Source organism: Ascaphus truei, chromosome 11, assembly GCF_040206685.1.
Source record: "Ascaphus truei isolate aAscTru1 chromosome 11, aAscTru1.hap1, whole genome shotgun sequence".
Classification (NCBI taxonomy): Eukaryota; Metazoa; Chordata; class Amphibia; order Anura; family Ascaphidae; genus Ascaphus; species Ascaphus truei.
This window is the reverse complement of record NC_134493.1, coordinates 50,603,561-50,622,071: the sequence shown is the minus strand read 5'-3', so window position 1 is coordinate 50,622,071 and position 18,511 is coordinate 50,603,561. Positions and strand designations below refer to the sequence as shown.

Below are 18,511 nucleotides of genomic sequence, written 5' to 3'. Positions count from 1 at the left end.
ACATCAGCTACTGAAGGGTTTAAGGAAACGTATTACATTCTTAAGATGTTATTCTTTTTGGTCAGCCAACAGGGACTGCCACTTAAAGAAAGTCTTCACTGTAAACTCACATCAGAATCCCTGCAGCATTCTTACCTAGAAAGAATGATGCTTTTCCTATAGCTTGAAAGCAGCTGCTGCAGTCTTCATAGACTCCTTGATCTCCAGCTGCCAATATCACCAACATCCCATCATTGGAGAGCTGCTGGTTACCAGAAACTGGGGCTTCCAAGAAGCGCCCGCCCCGAGAGACAATCACCTAGAGGAAGAGATAGATTAAGTTAAAGGGGTAATCCCTGTAACAGGCCCAATGCCTTTTGTAAACAATTTAATTTATTTTATTTAATTGGGTTCCTTAACACTTTGGGTGCTCTAAAACGTAGCCACTACGTAATGGGGTCTGGCTACATCATGCCCTTAAGAGTGCTCGTGTTATAGAGGAGATTGCATTGTGCGCTCAATCTGTAGTGGACGGAAAGGGAAGAGGAGTCCTCTTCTGTTTCTGAGTTAAAGAACACCGCAGTCAGGTGATAGTCGGTTGCCAGCCAAGTATTTTCTTCACCTTGTGCTTATGAGAGAGCTAATACGGGGAGAGTAGGTTCTGTGTTTAACAAGTTTGCACAGACATCACAAAGGAAGCAGTCACAAGAAATCAAACCCCTTCCAAAGTCTTCAATCACCATGTTTACAACCAACACAAAATACTTCTGGCAGATTTGGTTAAAAAAAAAAAAAGGCAATCACCCTGATAGTGCCAAAACAGGTCACTGCCATCGGTATACTTTTTCCTAGCAGGGATTTCTACTTTAAATGGAAAAAGGAGGTTTTAAAAAAGTAGAGATATAAATATAGATATAAAAAAGTCATGCAAGTTTGAGAATTTACATACTATTTCCGTGGGCCGAGAGCACCAAGGTGGATATTTTTGAGCTCAGCTGTAGTCAGAGCTTTAAAAAATCCACTCATCCTGGGGGAGTGAAAAAAGTATGGGTGACCAGCTGCATGCCAATCACTGCCGTTAATGAAGTCATGTCCCACAATGCATTGCATAGTGCTACACAACTATTGTGGTGGTGTGACTTCAGGAAGCAGAGGTGTAATTGACAGACAAACGGGGTTCTTCTGCACCCACGGTCTTTGCCGCCCAGTAACTTGGGACCCTCAATAGTATTTTTCGAGCCCAGTCCGTAGTAAACTAGACTACTGTCGTTTTTCCTTTAAACTCCACTTTACTTGCATCCTTCTAAAATGACACTGTGGTCTGGGTAAGGTTTTGGCAACTATCTGTAAAACAGGCATCACCCCCTGCTTTCTACTGAAAGTAACTGTATATTTCTGCTTATTGGACTTTTCAGCTTCATTATCTGGCCACTTTCAGGGTAGAAGGAAGCTTTCCTCCCCCTTGTGGATTCTAATAACGGGCCATATTCACCAAGCAGTCTTTTCTTCCATAAAAACACCTTCCAGCGCTGGAAGACGCCTCACAGCACATTCAAGTCAATGTAAGTCATCTTCCAACGCTGGAAGCAGTTATATGGCAGAAGACTACTTGGAAAATACGGCCCAATATGATTGATGTATACATCAAAACAAAGTTCCGTAATTATTTATTTATAAAATGTTTTACCAGGAAGTAATGATTAGACTTTAAGGGCCATATTAACAAAGCAGTGATATGCCACAGGACAGCTTCCGGTGCTGGAAAGACACCTTCTGGTCCATTCATCAGAATGAGAAGCAACGTACAATAAACATGGGCAGTGACTACCCCTGCTGCTTTTACCAGCTCCTTATTGTAATGTTCCCCACTCATTCTATTTAAAATGCAGGGCGACAATCTATTTTGGCATCAGTCACTTTCCTGACTGACTTCTATGGCACAGCCATGACCCTGGTCATCTCAGCTTACCCTTGTCAGAATTTACGAGTCCCTAACGTCACCAGACCAACCCGATCCTGTATGCACAATCCAATGCTTCCCCATTAAACCACTGAAAACAGGCTGCACAGCTTGCAGACAATGGTTTCCAGGTAAGACAAACCAGATTGTATCACATTTGTCTTATGAGAGGCTTGCAGTGACCTCGGGCATAAACCTAGGAACCCCTCTGGAATTTCTCTCAAAGAGTGGACGAGGAGACTTTTGGTCATTGTGCAGAGATTACCTGAGCTACTTCGGCCACTGTTTCTGGATCCACTGTTGACATATCCACGTAACATTTTCCTGGACGGATACCCTGCAGCACCCCACTGGGACCCAACACAAGCTACACAAAGGAAAAAAACAAAATGAATACAATGAAGTTTAATAACACCCTCACTATCAGAAGCAGGGATAGCATTAAAGCAGGCCCCTCCCTCCCCCAAACTAATGTATTCAGTGAAAACCACAACACTCTTAAAAATATATATATTCTCACAGAGCTCGTAGGAATAGGTAAAATGACTATTTAAATGGTTTCTAATGAGAAATGTAAATAAGCAGATTTGTTAACATTTTAATTGCAGAGAAATCAGCAAATTAATTTACAAAAAAAGGTTTTAGTACTATATTTTTTTTTTATTGAAGGTATTTTGAGAAACTACACAACACAGACATGAATAAGGCATGGATACACAAGTTTCATGATTAATGCTGTGACACTGCTTATAATTAAAATAAAGATAGGAGAAGATGTCTGCTATTGGACTCTTTGTAAGTAATAGATTTGTATTAATTAAAGTGGCACTCCTGGCGACACCTTGTGTGTTTTTATTTTTATTAGGTTTGAAGCAGGGGATCTCCAGAACTGAACCACTTTAATGTCAGCTCTGGGGACCCCTGCTTCCTGAGATACTTACATCGGAAGCGGGTGCTTATGGCAGCCCAGACGGGGCTATCAATATTGCGGCTTTAAAATGTTCCGCAGGATAATAGGAAGCCCTGACATCATCCATTGCAGCTTCCTATTGGTCCATGTGACGCAGGACATTTAAAATGCGCAGAGATGCCGGCGCCACCTTCCGAGGTAAGTATATCAGGAAGTAGGGGGTGCCGGAGCTGAAAGCAACACGGTTCAGCTCTGGAAACCCCTGACTTTAAACCTAAAGAAAGAACATAACGTGCCAGGAGTAAGCTTTTAAATGACAGATGTAGAGGAGTTCAACTCAACCTTAAATAGAACTGGTCTTGCTGTGGCAATTGAAAAAGCAGTCACACAGTTAAACATGTATCAAAAGGAGTGGCTTCTTTGGAAAGTTCCACTCATAATGCAGCAATTATACCCCAAAATACCTTTTTGTAATGCTTAACGTCAGTAGTTTTATGTAAAGTTATATAGTTATTCTAATTTAGTTACTTATGCTGTCATTATCCAAAACACGAGTAAGAAAAAGCTGGATACATTTTTCCTGTATAAAGCACAGTTTAAAACCATTGCGACTTTCTATTGGCCATCAGTGAGCAAAACCCCCAGTAAAAACACACAAACGGAGAGCAGACAACACTAATAAATAAAGTAATGTTGGTTACAACGTATGTATGTACTGGATAATTGAATAGGGGGAAGGAAAAGGAAGTGAAGGAGAGAGGAAGCGCAAACTCACATCTTTGGCCGCTTTGGGATCTGCCACGCAGGCAAACGTGATGTCGCAGGTAGAAACCACCTCAGCTGGGGTTCTGCCCAAATTAGCCCCCTCCTGGATGAACAAATCACACTGCGAAATGGGAAACACAGGAGTCAGTGAAAGCAGCCAAGCTTAAATAAGAACGCTCACTACAAACCCCATTAAAAAAAGGTAAAGTCCAACTTATTTGCAATGTTTTGTTTTTTTTAAACAAATTGTCTTTACCTTTCTGTTTTCATCCTGATCACCCCCTTCACTGTGAATTCCTCCAGTAGTTTTCTATTTTAGAAAAATAATGTAGAATGATATTTTCAGGGCCTTTTAAAAACTATGTGATAACTCAGCCCTGGTAACTGCAACTTTGAAGAAAGGATGCTGCAGCAATTCCAATGAGAAGAAAGGATGCTGCAGCAATTCCAATGAGGTACGAGATAACCATCATTATGTGCTGCATATCCCAGGCTTCATTATTTTGTAGGTTAGTGAGGCTCTGACGCCGAGCCATAAAACAGTTTCCGTTATAAACAAATGAACACTAGAAAAGCCACGGTTCTTGCACCAGAGCATGATCCTTATTTGCCCTCAAGATACTAGGAATCTATCATTATCTCCTTATTAGAGCTGGAGGAGTTGATACCCTGCCTCTGTTCGGGCTGCACATACCTTCTCAGCAGTTCGGTTCCATACGGTCACTGTATGTCCCATCTTCAGCAGGTTGGAGACTATGCCACTTCCCATTAACCCAAGGCCAAGGAATCCAATCCTAATTTAGGGTGGAGAGGCACAACAGAGAGATTCGTAGAGATTTGATATATAGAAAGAGCAAGCTCCAACTCAAGCCAAAGCTTCACTGCGATCCAAAATGTCATAAAAGTTGAATATAAAATGGGTGCAAATAGCATACATGTTGGCTGCCACCTTTGAGTTGGCCAACAGAGAAAGGGAGAAATCAGACAAGCAGTTCGATGCCTTTCTACCAATTTATGCCCATAGCTGTTTCCCCCGCAAAAAAAGGATTTTTCTTAAGAATCAGGAGGCAAATGTCTTTTTGACACTGGAAAGCTGTAGTGTATTGAGATTAATCACTCTGCCCTCTGTTTCTTGTGCAGCAGAAGAAATCTGTCTCTCTCCATTGCTCTGACGACTGATTATTTTTTGGGAGATCATTTAAACCGCCCTTCTCATTTCACTGGTCAATTCTGTTTCCTACCATCTTTGATGACAGGAGACTTTTTTTTTTGTATTTTGGGCTGTGTGTTATCCGCTCAGTTTCCTCTGCTAAAGAGCTCAACCACGGGCTGCCTTTGTACCACCCTGCCTGCACTATGACAACATTATTTTCCATTGCAGAGAGGTGCAATAGTTTGTGTGACCAGGAACCTGTATTTTGCTTCGTATTGTCAATGCGAGTCTTGGCTTTCCAATTCAGGAAATATTCAACCTTGTGTGTCCTGCATCTTGGGCAGACAAATGTCCCTGAAACTGTGCACATCAGCAAAAGAAGTGGACCAAACCAATCTCCCTGATGAAGCAATGAGCAAAAAACGTGCAGAAGACTGATTAGAAATTACACAATCAGTGATTTCTCAGCACAGACTATGGATTACTTTTTTACATATGCTGTATAAAAAACCCCCACTAAATGCATATTGGTCCACTTGTTTGGCTGGTGCGCTCGTTACCAAGTAGAACAGGAATTTGAGTTCAACACCGATGTACTCAACCATAGGAGGAACTATGCGGTGGGTATAATCCCTTACTGGCAAATTCGATCATGGTATCTGTGTGTGTGGTGCCATAACCTTCACCATTAGCTTTCTTAAAAGAGAAATAGAATAGCCTTCCCCTTTGGCTTTATTAATTGTGTTTAATCTCTTTTGGAGCAGCCGAGCTACGTACCAGCAAAGCTGCACAGCTGCCTGTCAAGCTGTTAAGTGTTAACACCGCACTACTTGACAAAGAGACTGATGCACTGACTTGGGGAATTTACTCTGGCAATTAGCAGCCAGGGAATAAAAGGAACGTCATTATGACATGCTAGGGGACCGCAAATCATTATTTCCAGCAGTATAGTGCTGCAGTTGATTTGACAATTAACTATTACTATAACTATTTGTAATACGGTTCTGACATCAAAAGGTAACAATTGTGTGTTTCAGGGGATGCCCCCTGTTCAAGTAACAACAGGACGACATCATGCTTTGACTTGAGGATTATAGCAGTAACCCTGGAAGCAAACGGGGACATTAGAATGACAGATGGCCTGGGGTGCATCTGAAGGGATAAAGATCAGGATAGGCCAGAGGCCCTCGTACTTTTTGTCTGTGGGTGTGATGCTGCCGTTGAGGGCGGTGCTGTCTGCTGCTTGGATTGATGTGGAACCAGTTTCCTGCAATATCACAATAAACCGTTAAGTCTGGTAAAATAACGGACAAGGAGCAAAAAGATACACGGGAAGAAAATATGATTAAAGAGAGAAATCATATCACCTCTTCAGATACTTTGAATCGCTTGCTGATTGCTTGGTATGTAACACTGGGCTGGAGAAGAGAGAAAATTTCAATAAGCAAGTCCATAGGAAGAAGTGTGGCAGATCCAACATGACACTTCAAGGAGAAAATCTCAAGTGTCTCTAAAAACACATCTTGTAACCAACATCACATAGAAACATAGAATGTAATGGCAGATAAGAACCATGGTCCACATAGTATGCCCATTTTTCCTATCTGTTGTCAAACTTCAGACCCCATTTGATCCACGGCTTGCATTTGTTTTTTTTAGTTGCCTTAGTGCATTAGCCTCTACCCGGTCTGTTTGGAGGCTATTTCACCAGCCTGCCAAGGACAGCCTCACATTCTCACCCACACCCCTCACAGTATTTGTAAATTTATATTTTTTAAATTACTTTGTAAACATGGTGAGCAGAGACTTGGGAGGTGTTAGATTTCCTCTGGCCCTGTTGGCACGGTGTTCAAACAAGAGTTTGCACAGCCAGAGCTCAATGGATCTCAATGCACCTGCCAACATGTGATTGTTATAAGCTTCATTGTAGAAACATGTATAAATATTTTATTCATTTTTTTTGTTGCTTTTTTATAAACTATATGCAGTGCTGTACATAGAAAGTCACTGTCCCATAGAACTTAATATATTTTGGCATCGGAGGTAAAGGGAGATAAAATTACAACACAAAGGTCATAGAGCTGATGCAGTGATATGAACCAGGTATAAACACTTCAAAAAGAAGCGATGTTACCACTGTACCATTTCCCCTTGTAGTAATAGCAGCACTTGATGAAGTGGACTTGATGAACGGTTCATGACCCACACATAGCTGTGCCCCAGACGAACTGTGTGTGTCTGATACGGAGAGCTGGCAGGGGGATTTTACCTTTTTTAGGATCATCTCTGTGCCATAGGATCTGTGCGCAGGATTCAGCCAATGGTTACCTGCCAAGTCTTCCTGTAAGGGAAAAATATATGGTTCAGTAAATTTTAATAAAATTGTAAAAAAAAAATCTGCCAAAAAAACAAAACATTTTCCTTCTTAAAAGCAGCAATTCCATTGTGCGACTTTGGGCTGAATGAGGTCTCCTGTGTGGTCATAAAGCCGGGGACCGCTAATTCAGGAGGTAATACACTTTATATTCAAATTAAACTTTACCCTCAACAAATATGGTATGCAGGTAACTTCCTGGCAATGAGCAAATCAGTAACATTGGCATTTATTCTCTTTTGATGGCTTTTTCACTGAGAAGACGTTATTCAGTGGTCAATTATTTCACTATCAGAGGGGCTTGCAATAAATACTAACAATGACAAGGCTACGCCAATAACAAACAGCTAACAAGCCAGACATTAAATAAGTGTACCACCAGAAGCGGCACCAATAACAGCACCGGGTGCACGAGACGACCGCGAACTCTGACCCTTACAGTGGAGTTCTGAGGAGAGATATGTGGCAAGCGCCGGGCGGACGTGACGACCGCGGACTCTGGTCCATGCAGCGGAGCCCTGGGGTAACACTTTAAAATCTATGTTGCCGGTACACACAAAGCTCATATTGAAACAGCCTAGACAGATCCCTTCTCCCAGAAAACGCATAACTCTAAAGGAGGTAATATACCTGTGTGCGACTTATTTACTCGGATATCAACACCTTAAGATAAATAACTACAAATCTTCAGGTCTAACACAAGGCACAATATGACATCAACTCGGCGACCTTACCAAATACACCTTCAAAGTGTTTCTCTAAAAGACAGACATTCCAGTATTTGGGGTTTTTTATATTTGGGCCAGAGTGCCTAATATCCACCACATAGGCAATTGGCTGAGGATCAGTACATTTGGGATCTAATCTGTTCATGCATAAACATTGCATTTTTTCCAATAGCCCTGTCCAATTCTGGATTTTCTGTTATATGGTGTAAATTGTTATATTATTAACTGTGTATTGTAGATTGCAGGTAACTGATTAAGCTTAAATCAAGGAATAGGTTAACAAATATTTTATTTTGTGAAATACCAATGTTAGTAATCATTTAATTGTATTGTTGTTTATTACATTTTTATGATTCAAACTGCATATAAAATTTCTTCAGCAACCTCGGTTATACCAGTATTGCTTCAAAAATACATATATCAGATCCTAATTCATGCGCTAAGGTGTTTTCCCGTTACTAGTACAATTATAGGGGGTAGCGATTCCCCTTTTCACCTAGGCTGCAGTAGAATTTTAAATTATAAATATTAGTTCACGAGGTAAACTCACTAAAAACACTGTAGTTAATTAGCGCCTTAAATCTTTTCTTCGTTCAAAGACCAAATATTAATCATTTTTGCTTGCCAATAAATAAACACACTTGCACACCTAATAAAATCTATAATGGGAAACATCCTTTACAAAGTGTTGATGCGTTAAAGCGGGAAAATACTCAGCCCATTATCAGCTTTGAGGGCTGCATGGCAGGCTGTCCCATTCAGAGGAGAGGGGAAGCCGGTAAAAAGAAAGTCGGGCTGAGACTTTCGTGGTGGTTCAGATGCAAAAATATCTATGCACATCAAGCCAGTGATTGTACTTACATTTTAAGGGAGGTTACACTTCCCCCCCCCCCCCCCCCAACTATATTCATAGTTGGATTTGACCACCAATCTAGCTTTCGAGCCTCTTTGCGACAAAAAAGATCTATGGCATGCCAAAAAATAGTAAGTTTAAATAGCACACTGCTTTCTATTACTGCCACTATACATATAGTTCTAAATTCTAGAGGCTTTATAGGTCCAAAGATGTAGAATCTTCTCAGGGTATAACATCCTTTAACGCTCCCCAAACAGTATGAGGTTCGGCATGCCAGGTGACTTTACAACATTCAGGGAAGTCATGTTATTAATGCTAGTTTGCACCGATCGGAATGGAAGTAAACCACCCCGCCCCCCCCTCTTCCATTTAGCTGCAAGGGTGGTGTTGGCAACTAGGATCAAATGATCAAATAAAGGGTTAAAAAGCAGCCACCTTCCCTCCTCCTTTTAATATCTTGTACTATTGCCCAGATTCCTATAGATTTGTTGTTTTAACCACTAGACAGGGAGTCAAATAGCCAAGCCAATAGAAAAATCAAGACCGATATTGTGGCTTCTAATTGTTAACCGTGTGGCCAGTTTTCATTGCTGATTCGGACACACACACACAAAAAAAAAAAACCACAAATTAAAAAGATCTTGGGAACAAAGCTGGCAGACAGTGGGTATGTCTTTAGTTATATAGCACCATTAATGTACATAGCGCTTCACAGAAGTAATACACGTGACAATCATATAAATAACAAATAATACAAATAACAGATCATGGGAATAAGTGCTTCAGGCATAAAAGTAACATTTGCTCCAGTGAGCTTACAATCGAATTGGTAGGTAGGAAGAAAGTACAGAGACAGTAGGAGGGCATTCTGGTAAGTGCGTGTGCAGGGGGCCAAGCTTTGTGTATCATGTGCATATTATTAGCCACTGTGCTACTTTTACGCTTCTTTAAGCAAGTGTGTCTTAAGGTGGGTCTTAAAGGTGGATAGAGAGGGTGCTAGTCGGGTATTGAGGGAAAGGGCATTCCAGAGGTGTTGGGCAGTCAGTGAGAAAGGTTTAAGGCGGGAGAGGGCTTTTGATACAAAAGGGGGTAGAGAGAAGGCATACTTGAGCAGAAGATGGTGCATAGCGAGAAAAATTAGGGCTGAGATGTAAGGAGGGGCAGAAGAGTGTAAAGTTTTAAAAGTGAGGAGACGAGTTGAGTGCGAGACGCGGGATTTGATAGGGAGTCAGGAGAGCGATTTCAGCAGGAGAGACGCCGAGACAGATTTGGGAAAAAGTAGAGTGATTCTAGCAGCAGCGTTTAGGACAGATTGTAGGGGAGACAGGTGAGAGGCAGGAAGGCCGGACAGCAGGAGGTTACAGTAATCGAGACGGGAGAGTATGAGGGCCGTGTCAGAGTTTTAGCAGTCGAGCAACAGAGGAAAGGGCGTATCTTTGTAATATTGCGGAGAAAAAAGCACCAGGTTTTGAATGTGAGAGGAAGATGTGAGAGAGGAGTCGAGTGTGACCCCATGGCAACGTGCTTGGGCTACTGGATGAATTATAGTACAGTAAATGTGGAAGGAGGTAGTAGGGCCAGGTTTGGGAGGAAGTATGAGAAGCTCTGTTTTTGCCATGTTAAGTTTAAGTCGGCGGAGGACCATCCAGGATATCGCAGAGAGACATTCAGAAACTTTGGTCTGTACAGCAGGAGTAAGGTAAGGGGTTGAAAAGTAAATTTGTGTTTCGTCAGCATCGAGGTGATATTTAAACCCAAGAGATGTGATTAGGTCACCTAGAGAAAGTGTGTACAGAGAAAAGAGAAGAGGTCCCAGGACAGAGCCCTGGGGTACCCACACAGAGATCGACAGAGGGGGAGGTGTTAGCAGAAGAGACACTGAAAGTACAATGAGAGAGGTAAGAGGAGATCCAGGATAGAGCTTTGTTCCGAATACCAAGAGTATGGAGAATGTGAAGGAGAAGAGGATGGCCCACGGTGTCAAATACTGCAGAGAGGTCAAGTAATATGAGCAGAGTGTAATGACCTCTGTCTTTGGCAGCATGGAGGTCATTAATTATTTTAGTGAGGGCTGTTTCAGTGGAGTGAGCAGTGCGGAAGCCAGATTGTAGAGGGTCTAGGATAGAATAGGTGTTGAGAAAGTGGAGCAAACGAGAGAATACAATACGTCCAAGGAGTTTAGAGGCAAAAGGCAGGAAGGAGACAGGCTGATAGTTAGAAAGGCAGGTTGGGTTCAAGCTTGCTGTTTTTGAGTAATGGTATGAATGTTCCATGGTTGAAGGAGGAGGGAAAGGTACCAGAGTAGAGAGGAGTTAAAAAATGTGTATGAGCATAGGGGTTATAGTAGGAGCAAGAGGTTTTAGGAGATGGGAGGGAATAGGTCAAGAGGGCAAGTGGTAGAGGGAGAAGAAGAGATCAGCAGTGCCATACTCCTCTGAGACAGCAGAAAAAAAAAAAAAAGTCAAGGAAGGCAGGAGGAGAGTTAGGAAGAGGTGTAGGATGGGAGGAGGAAACAGAGGGGATGTTCAGACGTATGGACTCCACCTTTTCCTTAAAATTGTCAGCAAAGTCCCGAGATGAGATGGAGAAAGAAGAGGCAGCCGAGAGTGGTTTGAGTAGAGAGTCAAAGACAGAGAAGAGTCGGCGTGGGTTAGACTTGTGCATGTTGATTAGTGAAGAAAAGTAGGTTTGTTTAGCCTGAGAGAGGGCAGAGTTGAAACAGGACAGCCTACATTTGTAGTGAAGGAAGTCTGCGAGAGTGTGAGATTTCCATTTGCCAATACCTCTGGCTTCGGCTTCTTTTGGAACAGCGCAAACCTTTTCATTAACTTGTGTTTTAGAAAGGAGAAGCGAGCAAAAACAACATTTTTACTCACCAATAATTTTAAATTGTGCTGGATCTTTCATGGCAGTGCATGAAACTGGTCCTAGGTTCCTCCCAGCTGGAGGTATCACACAGATCAATCTACCATGAGTTCATATAAGCCCCTCCTTTAAGCTACACTCGTCAGCCATACGTACAGCAAAACTTGCTCAACTCAAACTTATAAAATAGAAAGGAAAGAAAAAAGTGAAAAACAAAGGATGTACTGCAAAACACAATATAAATAATAAAGGGAATCATGCATGCACTGCTATGGATAAAATAGATGAAAGTAAAACTCAAGCACTTTTCCCTCCAGTAATTCTAGAAATCTAAACAGTGTTCTGCCTAGGCAGGAGTGCAACTAGAACCCATTATTTCCAGAATTACTGGAGGAAAAAGGGCTTTTGCCACAAGAAGTTTATTCCGCCTAGTCAGTCAGTCAATGGACGCTTATAAAAAATAAATAAAAGAAGGTCAGCTGTCTATGGTTTGAGCCATAATGCACAACAACACAAAGTACTGGAGATCTTGCCAATAGTTTGGACTTGCATGGTGCATCCCTGGGCACAGCAAACGAATAGGACAATATGGGACATTCCTTTAGAAACAGGTCTTCAGAGAAAAGATTCTAGAACTTCTTGCAATTTAGAGAACCAGACGCTCATGGCTCTGCTTAGGCACGCAGTGGCAATCCCAGGTCGGTAAGATGCATCAATGGTGACATATGCTTCAATAAACCTTTACATCCATGGGATCCTTTTAAAAAGGATAGTGGTTTTCCTGGTGAATGTTACGACAGCAGTGCTCACTCCCGTTCATCTTTGACTTCCGGCTTAAAGGGATACATGCTCTGAAACTTGTATTTCCATTCGCTCATGACCAAGTCTTTGATGACCATATGCATAAGAAGATTCCGTAATGTTTTCCTGGAACAAGGATGATTGTCTAAAGTATTGTAATTCTTCCTTTTCACCTAATCCCAAGGTAGCATACATGTCCTTGATGCGCTTATCCAAGGATTCTGCATTAAAATGAGACTGGTCTTCCTTTATCAGAGGAGGATTATAGGAAAGATTCAGAGACGCAGACTCTACTGCAGATAAACCAGCTTCCCAGAATACCCAGAATGAAGCTTGTGTTTGCAGCAAAGGCAATTAACTGCTCGAGTTTGGAAATACATTTCTTGGGCCTTACAGAAGACTCAACAGCCAAAACACTGTCTTGTCTCCAGCCTCTCCCTGTGGAAGTAAGACTGTCATATCCTTTGTTTATATTCTTTGCTTGGGATTGAGAATGAGAAAAAATTGCCAGGTTAAAAAGTAACTCCAGCGGAGAACTTACATATTACCAACAGCACCACTGATCACCCAATATAGAAGCACCCCTCTGAACTGCAACACTTCTCAGGTTAGCAGTGTTCTTTTGGGGCCATCGAGCGTTGACGTCAGCTCTGGTAATAATATCAAACATGCCGAGCATCCTCTAGTGGATCGCCCACCTCTCCCCAAGGCATGACTGCAACAGTGTCCACAAAAGGGGCTCCATAGTCCAGGGCTCCCTTTCCAACACAGAGAAAGGTAAGGCCGACCACCATGGTGGTTAGTTTGGGAGGAGCATTCTCCCTCCCTAAAGTTGGAAACAGACAATGGGGTGTCCACCACAAACGGTAAGGGAATCAACCAGGAAGACTAGCATTGAAAATACCAAGCACAATACAGCTACATGCACCCGCTGGCCGCACATACTATTGCACCTCTCCTGCAATGGAAAAATAAAGCCGTCATAGTGCAGGCAGGGTAATACAGAGGCAGCCTGTGGTTGAGCTCTTTAGCAGAAGAAACGGAGCTGCCAACACACGGCCCAAGATACAACATAAAGTCTCCTGTCCTCCTCAAAGATGGCAGGAGACAGAATTGACCAGTAAAATGAGAAGGGCGGTATAAATGATCTCCAAAAATAAAATAAAAAATAATCAGTCACCAGGGCAATGCACCGACATGAAGGGACAGGAGAGAGACAGATTTCTTCTGCTGCACAAGAAACAGAGGGCAGAGTGATTAATCTCAATACTCTACAGCTTTCCAGTGTCAAAAAGACATCAATTATTAAAAACATTTGCTTCCCGATTAAGAAAAATAATTTTTTCTTCTTCACATTAGTATCATTTTGTATAACACAATTACTGCACATTTGCTTCGAGGTAAAATGTTGTCTAAAGACATTGACAAATCGCAAATGTTTGGCTGCAGCTCCTGAGGAATTGAATCAAGCGCTTTATTTATCCTTAGCCCATCCTGTCATTACTGGAGACAAATCTATGGCGTGGGAAGAAAGAGGTTCTGGTTGTCTAAACTCTTGTTGAGCACACAGTGATAGCCAAAGGGGCAGCCAGAGGAATTCAAATCAATCAAGTCTCAGCTCACCAGGTTTACAAATTACAATAACTTTGAAAAATGATTTCTAAATAATTGTTGCAGTCAGATTTGGATTAAAAAAAGGCAATAATCACCACCCCTTATCACTGCGATTAGTACACTTCGGTTCTCTGAGGGATGGCCCCTTTAAGTTGCCACATGTCTTTGTGAACAAATTCTCAATGTTAACATCCCAAACTTACAGCTGACATCTTTAGCAACTTTTTGCCCCAAAAGACTGACCGTAGAATACATGCCCTCCACACCAAAAAGGTTGCTCTAGGACATGTTTTAACTAGTGAGATTTACATGGCAGAAATACCAGTTCAATGAGGAGGAGGAAAGAGAGTGGTCCTGCCCAACTATTTCTGCCACGGCCTCATGCTGCATTCCTGGCAATTTCTATATCTTCAATTAAAAAAAGGCAACATTTAATGAGAAAACTACTTTCTATGTCATCAGCGACAGCGGAGATGGAAAGTGTCAAAAGTACATTAAAATGAATTAGTAAACCTTTCTGACTTCTGCTTCCCCTGGAACAGCACAAGCATGCCCACTTCCTTAACTTCTGTATTATACCGTAAATCGGTGAGAAAGGACCAATTTGTGCTACTAAAGAAGAAACAAGATTTGTAGCTGCTCTGCTGGCTACAAAGGTGATGCCATCCAGTGGCTTTAAAACAAAGTAGTGGTACTGTGTCAAATCATATGTACTAAAAATGTTTGGGCAATACTATTTTACACCCTATTTTAGATTGATTTATTATATATATATATATATATACATATATATAATAAATCAATATATATATACATATATATAATAAATCAATACACACACACACACACACACACACACACACACACACACACACACACACACACACACACACACACACACACACACACACACACACACACACACACACACACACACACACACACACACACACACACACACACACACACACACACACACACGGAGTGCAGCTGGGGGAAATATACAACATGCTTGTGGGATACACACCCTGCTGGGAGGAAAATTCTGCAATGGACTCAGTATGGACAAACTTACAAAGTCCCACACAGGTTATTTTGTGGAGGTTGGCCACTAGCCTCCCTTTCCTGTAAAACAGTTTCAGTGATGAGCCATAAAGAAGTTCAGAAATACAAAGTGTTCATACTATGCTCCGCTGCAGTGGGGAACACTGGAAGCTGGTAAGGAATTTCTACACTGATGACATCAATTGTCATAAAAACTTATCTGTCTCCTGTCATAATTTTATCCATATTAAAACAGTTGTAGCTTGCGTTTACGCCCTTCATTACTAGGACAGCCAACAGTGCATTGCAAGTTTCTCTGACAGCAAACAGAGTTAAGACACCAAATTAATCTTTAAGTATTCCTTTGTTTTGAGATGCCAAACCTGCAATCTGCAGTTTTCACAGCAATTGGATGTGGATAAATCAGAAGATCGATTCCAAACTCTATGCAGTAACTTGGACTATACTCTCCCTTCCCAGCAAGGAAGTAACATGCATCAAGGCCCAGGCATCATGTCGCTCCTTCGCCAAGTCCAACATCAGCAGTTTAATGTCTAAGCTCTGACCTTCAGAAGAACTGTGCGATTTTGGGGCTCAAAGTACAGTGGGCCACATGTGGCCTCAGGTCTGCGCTTGCGTGCACGTTCTGCCTACCTTCTCGGTCTGGCTGAGCAGGAAGTGATGGAAGTGAGGGTCATCCTTCGAATGCTGCAACTGAACAGACAGATAAACTGAGATGCTTCCCTCTATATACCAAGAGAAGTCTTCCAATGCTCTTAGTCCTTTGCGGAGATCTCTGCCACCCTAAATGTAGCTTCTATCACAGACACAATAAGAGGCTTGCATCTCAGAGATACGCAGAAATGATGTACTATGACTTCCTTCTGTCTCTAGGGGTTTCATTTCGAAACAAGTCCAGCATACCAAAAAAAGACAGCATGGAATGGGAGCCTGCTAAAGTGCCAAGCCGGCATGAGACGATTTACATCTGTCCATTGCCTTACTATAGATCTTCTTACAATAAACCATTGGCTTCTTGATATTTAGTGGTGGGTACAAGATTATGGGAAGATGTATAGTTTATCCAGTCTGGTAATGTCCTATTTGGGTATATGAACAAAGGCAGATGGGCCATCAAATCTGCCCGCTACAAGTATAAGCAACACCAAGCACAAGGGGTCAATGACCCAACAAGCCTGTTCCTGGCACCCGCAGGGGACAGGATTAGAGACCTATGTAATCCATCACAAACTAGAATACTTCAATGTTTTCAGGTGTAAAAGGTTTACCACCCATACTGCCCTTGCCAACACAATGACACATGTAGCCCATCAAGATATGCACCTGTCCTTCCAATCCCATCTAGTTGAATTTTTCAGACACCGCCAGTACATGGAATGCAGTCTTGATGCACTTTGACTACCTAAGGTTCTGTGCTAATGATTCATTGCACATGCACACTCAAATCCATTTGAATCATGGAACAGTCATCTATATTGCTATGACAGTCGGTGTCCACAAAGTTCAGAACTGTTCTCAGATCATTGGTAATCCTGACATCAAAGCAGCTCAGGTCTTCATGTGATTACTGTGAGCCGTGGCTACAGCAGCGATGCTTCTTACCTCACTCGTTGGTGGGGGCCAGCTAAACCGAGACACAGTTTTCATTGCTAGCTTCTTCAGGGAGCTTGGCTGAGGGAATGCAGAGCCCTAAGTAGTGAGGGGGGAGAAAATTAGCAGCGAGAAAGTACTATAATTTACTAAATATAAATAATACATACTAGAGGCTTCCAATCCTGAATGTTTTCAGCTTGGCCTAAATAGGGTTACCATCAAGCTTTAATGCACTCATGCACCACTGTCATCCAGCTGTTGTAAACAGAGAATAAAGATGCAGAGCATTTCTGATCCAGGGTATGAGATTTGCATTCCTTTTACAGGCCTACTTTCTGCCAGCTACAGATGTGCTAGCCCATATAACTGCCCAACCAGGAGAGTCATTGCAAACTTTAGGTGCCAGATGATTATTTAGCTAGCCCTGGGCAGCCAGCCACCCATAAACTTTGTGACTATTAGCTCGTCGAATTGCAAAAAAAAAAAAAAAATGTAAAAGTAGAACAGGAGGCTGCCATGTTGCATTTTTTGGTGATGTAATTTATGGTACAGTAAGTTCCAAGACAGACATTAAAAGTAATTTTACATAACACTCAGTGATACATCACCACTACATAAATTCAGTAGTAAATCAAAATTAGATATTAAATCACGACTTTTAAACACCCCCGTCGGCTGTAATGAAATGGTAAGGCAACACTCCAATTAAGAAAAAATTCTTTGAATATCTTCATGTAAGGTTACGGTGCCCAATAGATCAAGGAAGGCTTAGACATCAATAAAATCCTCAAAATAAAAAAGGTAAGATATTCTAAGTAACGGACGTCATGGTTTTCCTCTATGTGCTGTATCTCTCTGCCAGCCAACTCTCACCTCCTGTAATGTCACTTAGAACTCTGCCAGTGACAGGCAGGACACTTGATTACAGCAGGACACTTTGAGACTGAATTTCTTTAGCAGTAAAGTATCCCTGTGTTGCAAGTATCTATGCTGCCAAATAATTTGGAATGCCTTCTCCTGCCCTTCGATGTACAGATGTACACTCACGCTGGAGGGGATGGCAGTGACTTTCTCGCTGCCAATTGCTTCATATAGATATTAGTACAGGGATGCCACTGCAGCCCAGTCTGAAGAGGGTACTTTTTACATCATATTTGTTTTATTTGCAGGTCAGCATAGAAGTGGATAGCACATCCGAATTGTTGTTGACCTGCAAATAAAACAAATATTAAGTAAAAGTACCATCTTTTCAGACTGTGTGCACGGCGGTGGCATCCTTGTACTAGTGTCTATATGATGTACAGACTTGCTGTCCCTGGACCCTCACGAAAGAAAAAAAAAAATACAAACGCAGCAGCTCCAGTAAAAGCCACGACTGCCTGCAGGGGATTCATTCTGCTGAATGGGACCCCACAGAGACTTGCTCGCTGCCAGGGAAGCCTTGGAGTTTTGGACCACGTGTTACCTTGGCACGGAGGCTGGCTACATCTGTATAGGATACCTATAACCTCCTGCACCATAAAGGCATCACCAAGCAGTAATATGGCAGCCCTGTTCTACATCTTTAAAAAGCAGCAAACCCACCTACTCTATTTTACCAAATGAATTAGACAGTATTCGAACAGAGGGATCCTTCAGAGCTGAACAGTGCTATTTTCAGCTCTAGGCACTTGCCATCTTAGTTTCCCGTGTTTGAGCTGTGATTCGGGAAATCAAGACGTCACCAAGTCCTGCGGGTAAGGCGTGAGCTGCAACGCATAATGTTGCATGTTTCTATTGGATAACTGTAAGTATATTGGGAACTGGGAGTGTCATCCACAGGAACAATAGCGCAGTTCAGCATTGGAA

General features: G+C 42.0%; 1 protein-coding gene across 6 annotated transcripts in view; it reads right to left on the bottom strand.

The window, feature by feature from the left end:
• GLYR1 (glyoxylate reductase 1 homolog) overlaps positions 1–18,511 on the bottom strand; it is a 49,201-nt gene that overhangs the window by 10,569 nt on the left and 20,121 nt on the right. For 2 of the 6 annotated variants that reach the window (XM_075566176.1, XM_075566170.1), the window contains 10 exons: positions 16,673–16,759; positions 15,704–15,763; positions 7,037–7,108; positions 6,135–6,185; positions 5,961–6,034; positions 4,309–4,408; positions 3,871–3,924; positions 3,625–3,735; positions 2,205–2,306; positions 136–298 (listed from right to left, as the gene is read on the bottom strand). In XM_075566176.1, coding sequence (XP_075422291.1) covers positions 136–298; positions 2,205–2,306; positions 3,625–3,735; positions 3,871–3,924; positions 4,309–4,408; positions 5,961–6,034; positions 6,135–6,185; positions 7,037–7,108; positions 15,704–15,763; positions 16,673–16,759 — 874 coding nt within the window. The remainder of the gene's footprint in view (positions 1–135; positions 299–2,204; positions 2,307–3,624; positions 3,736–3,870; positions 3,925–4,308; positions 4,409–5,960; positions 6,035–6,134; positions 6,186–7,036; positions 7,109–15,703; positions 15,764–16,672; positions 16,760–18,511) is intronic. The other 4 variants (XM_075566172.1, XM_075566173.1, XM_075566174.1 and 1 more) reach the window with 4 other exon arrangements.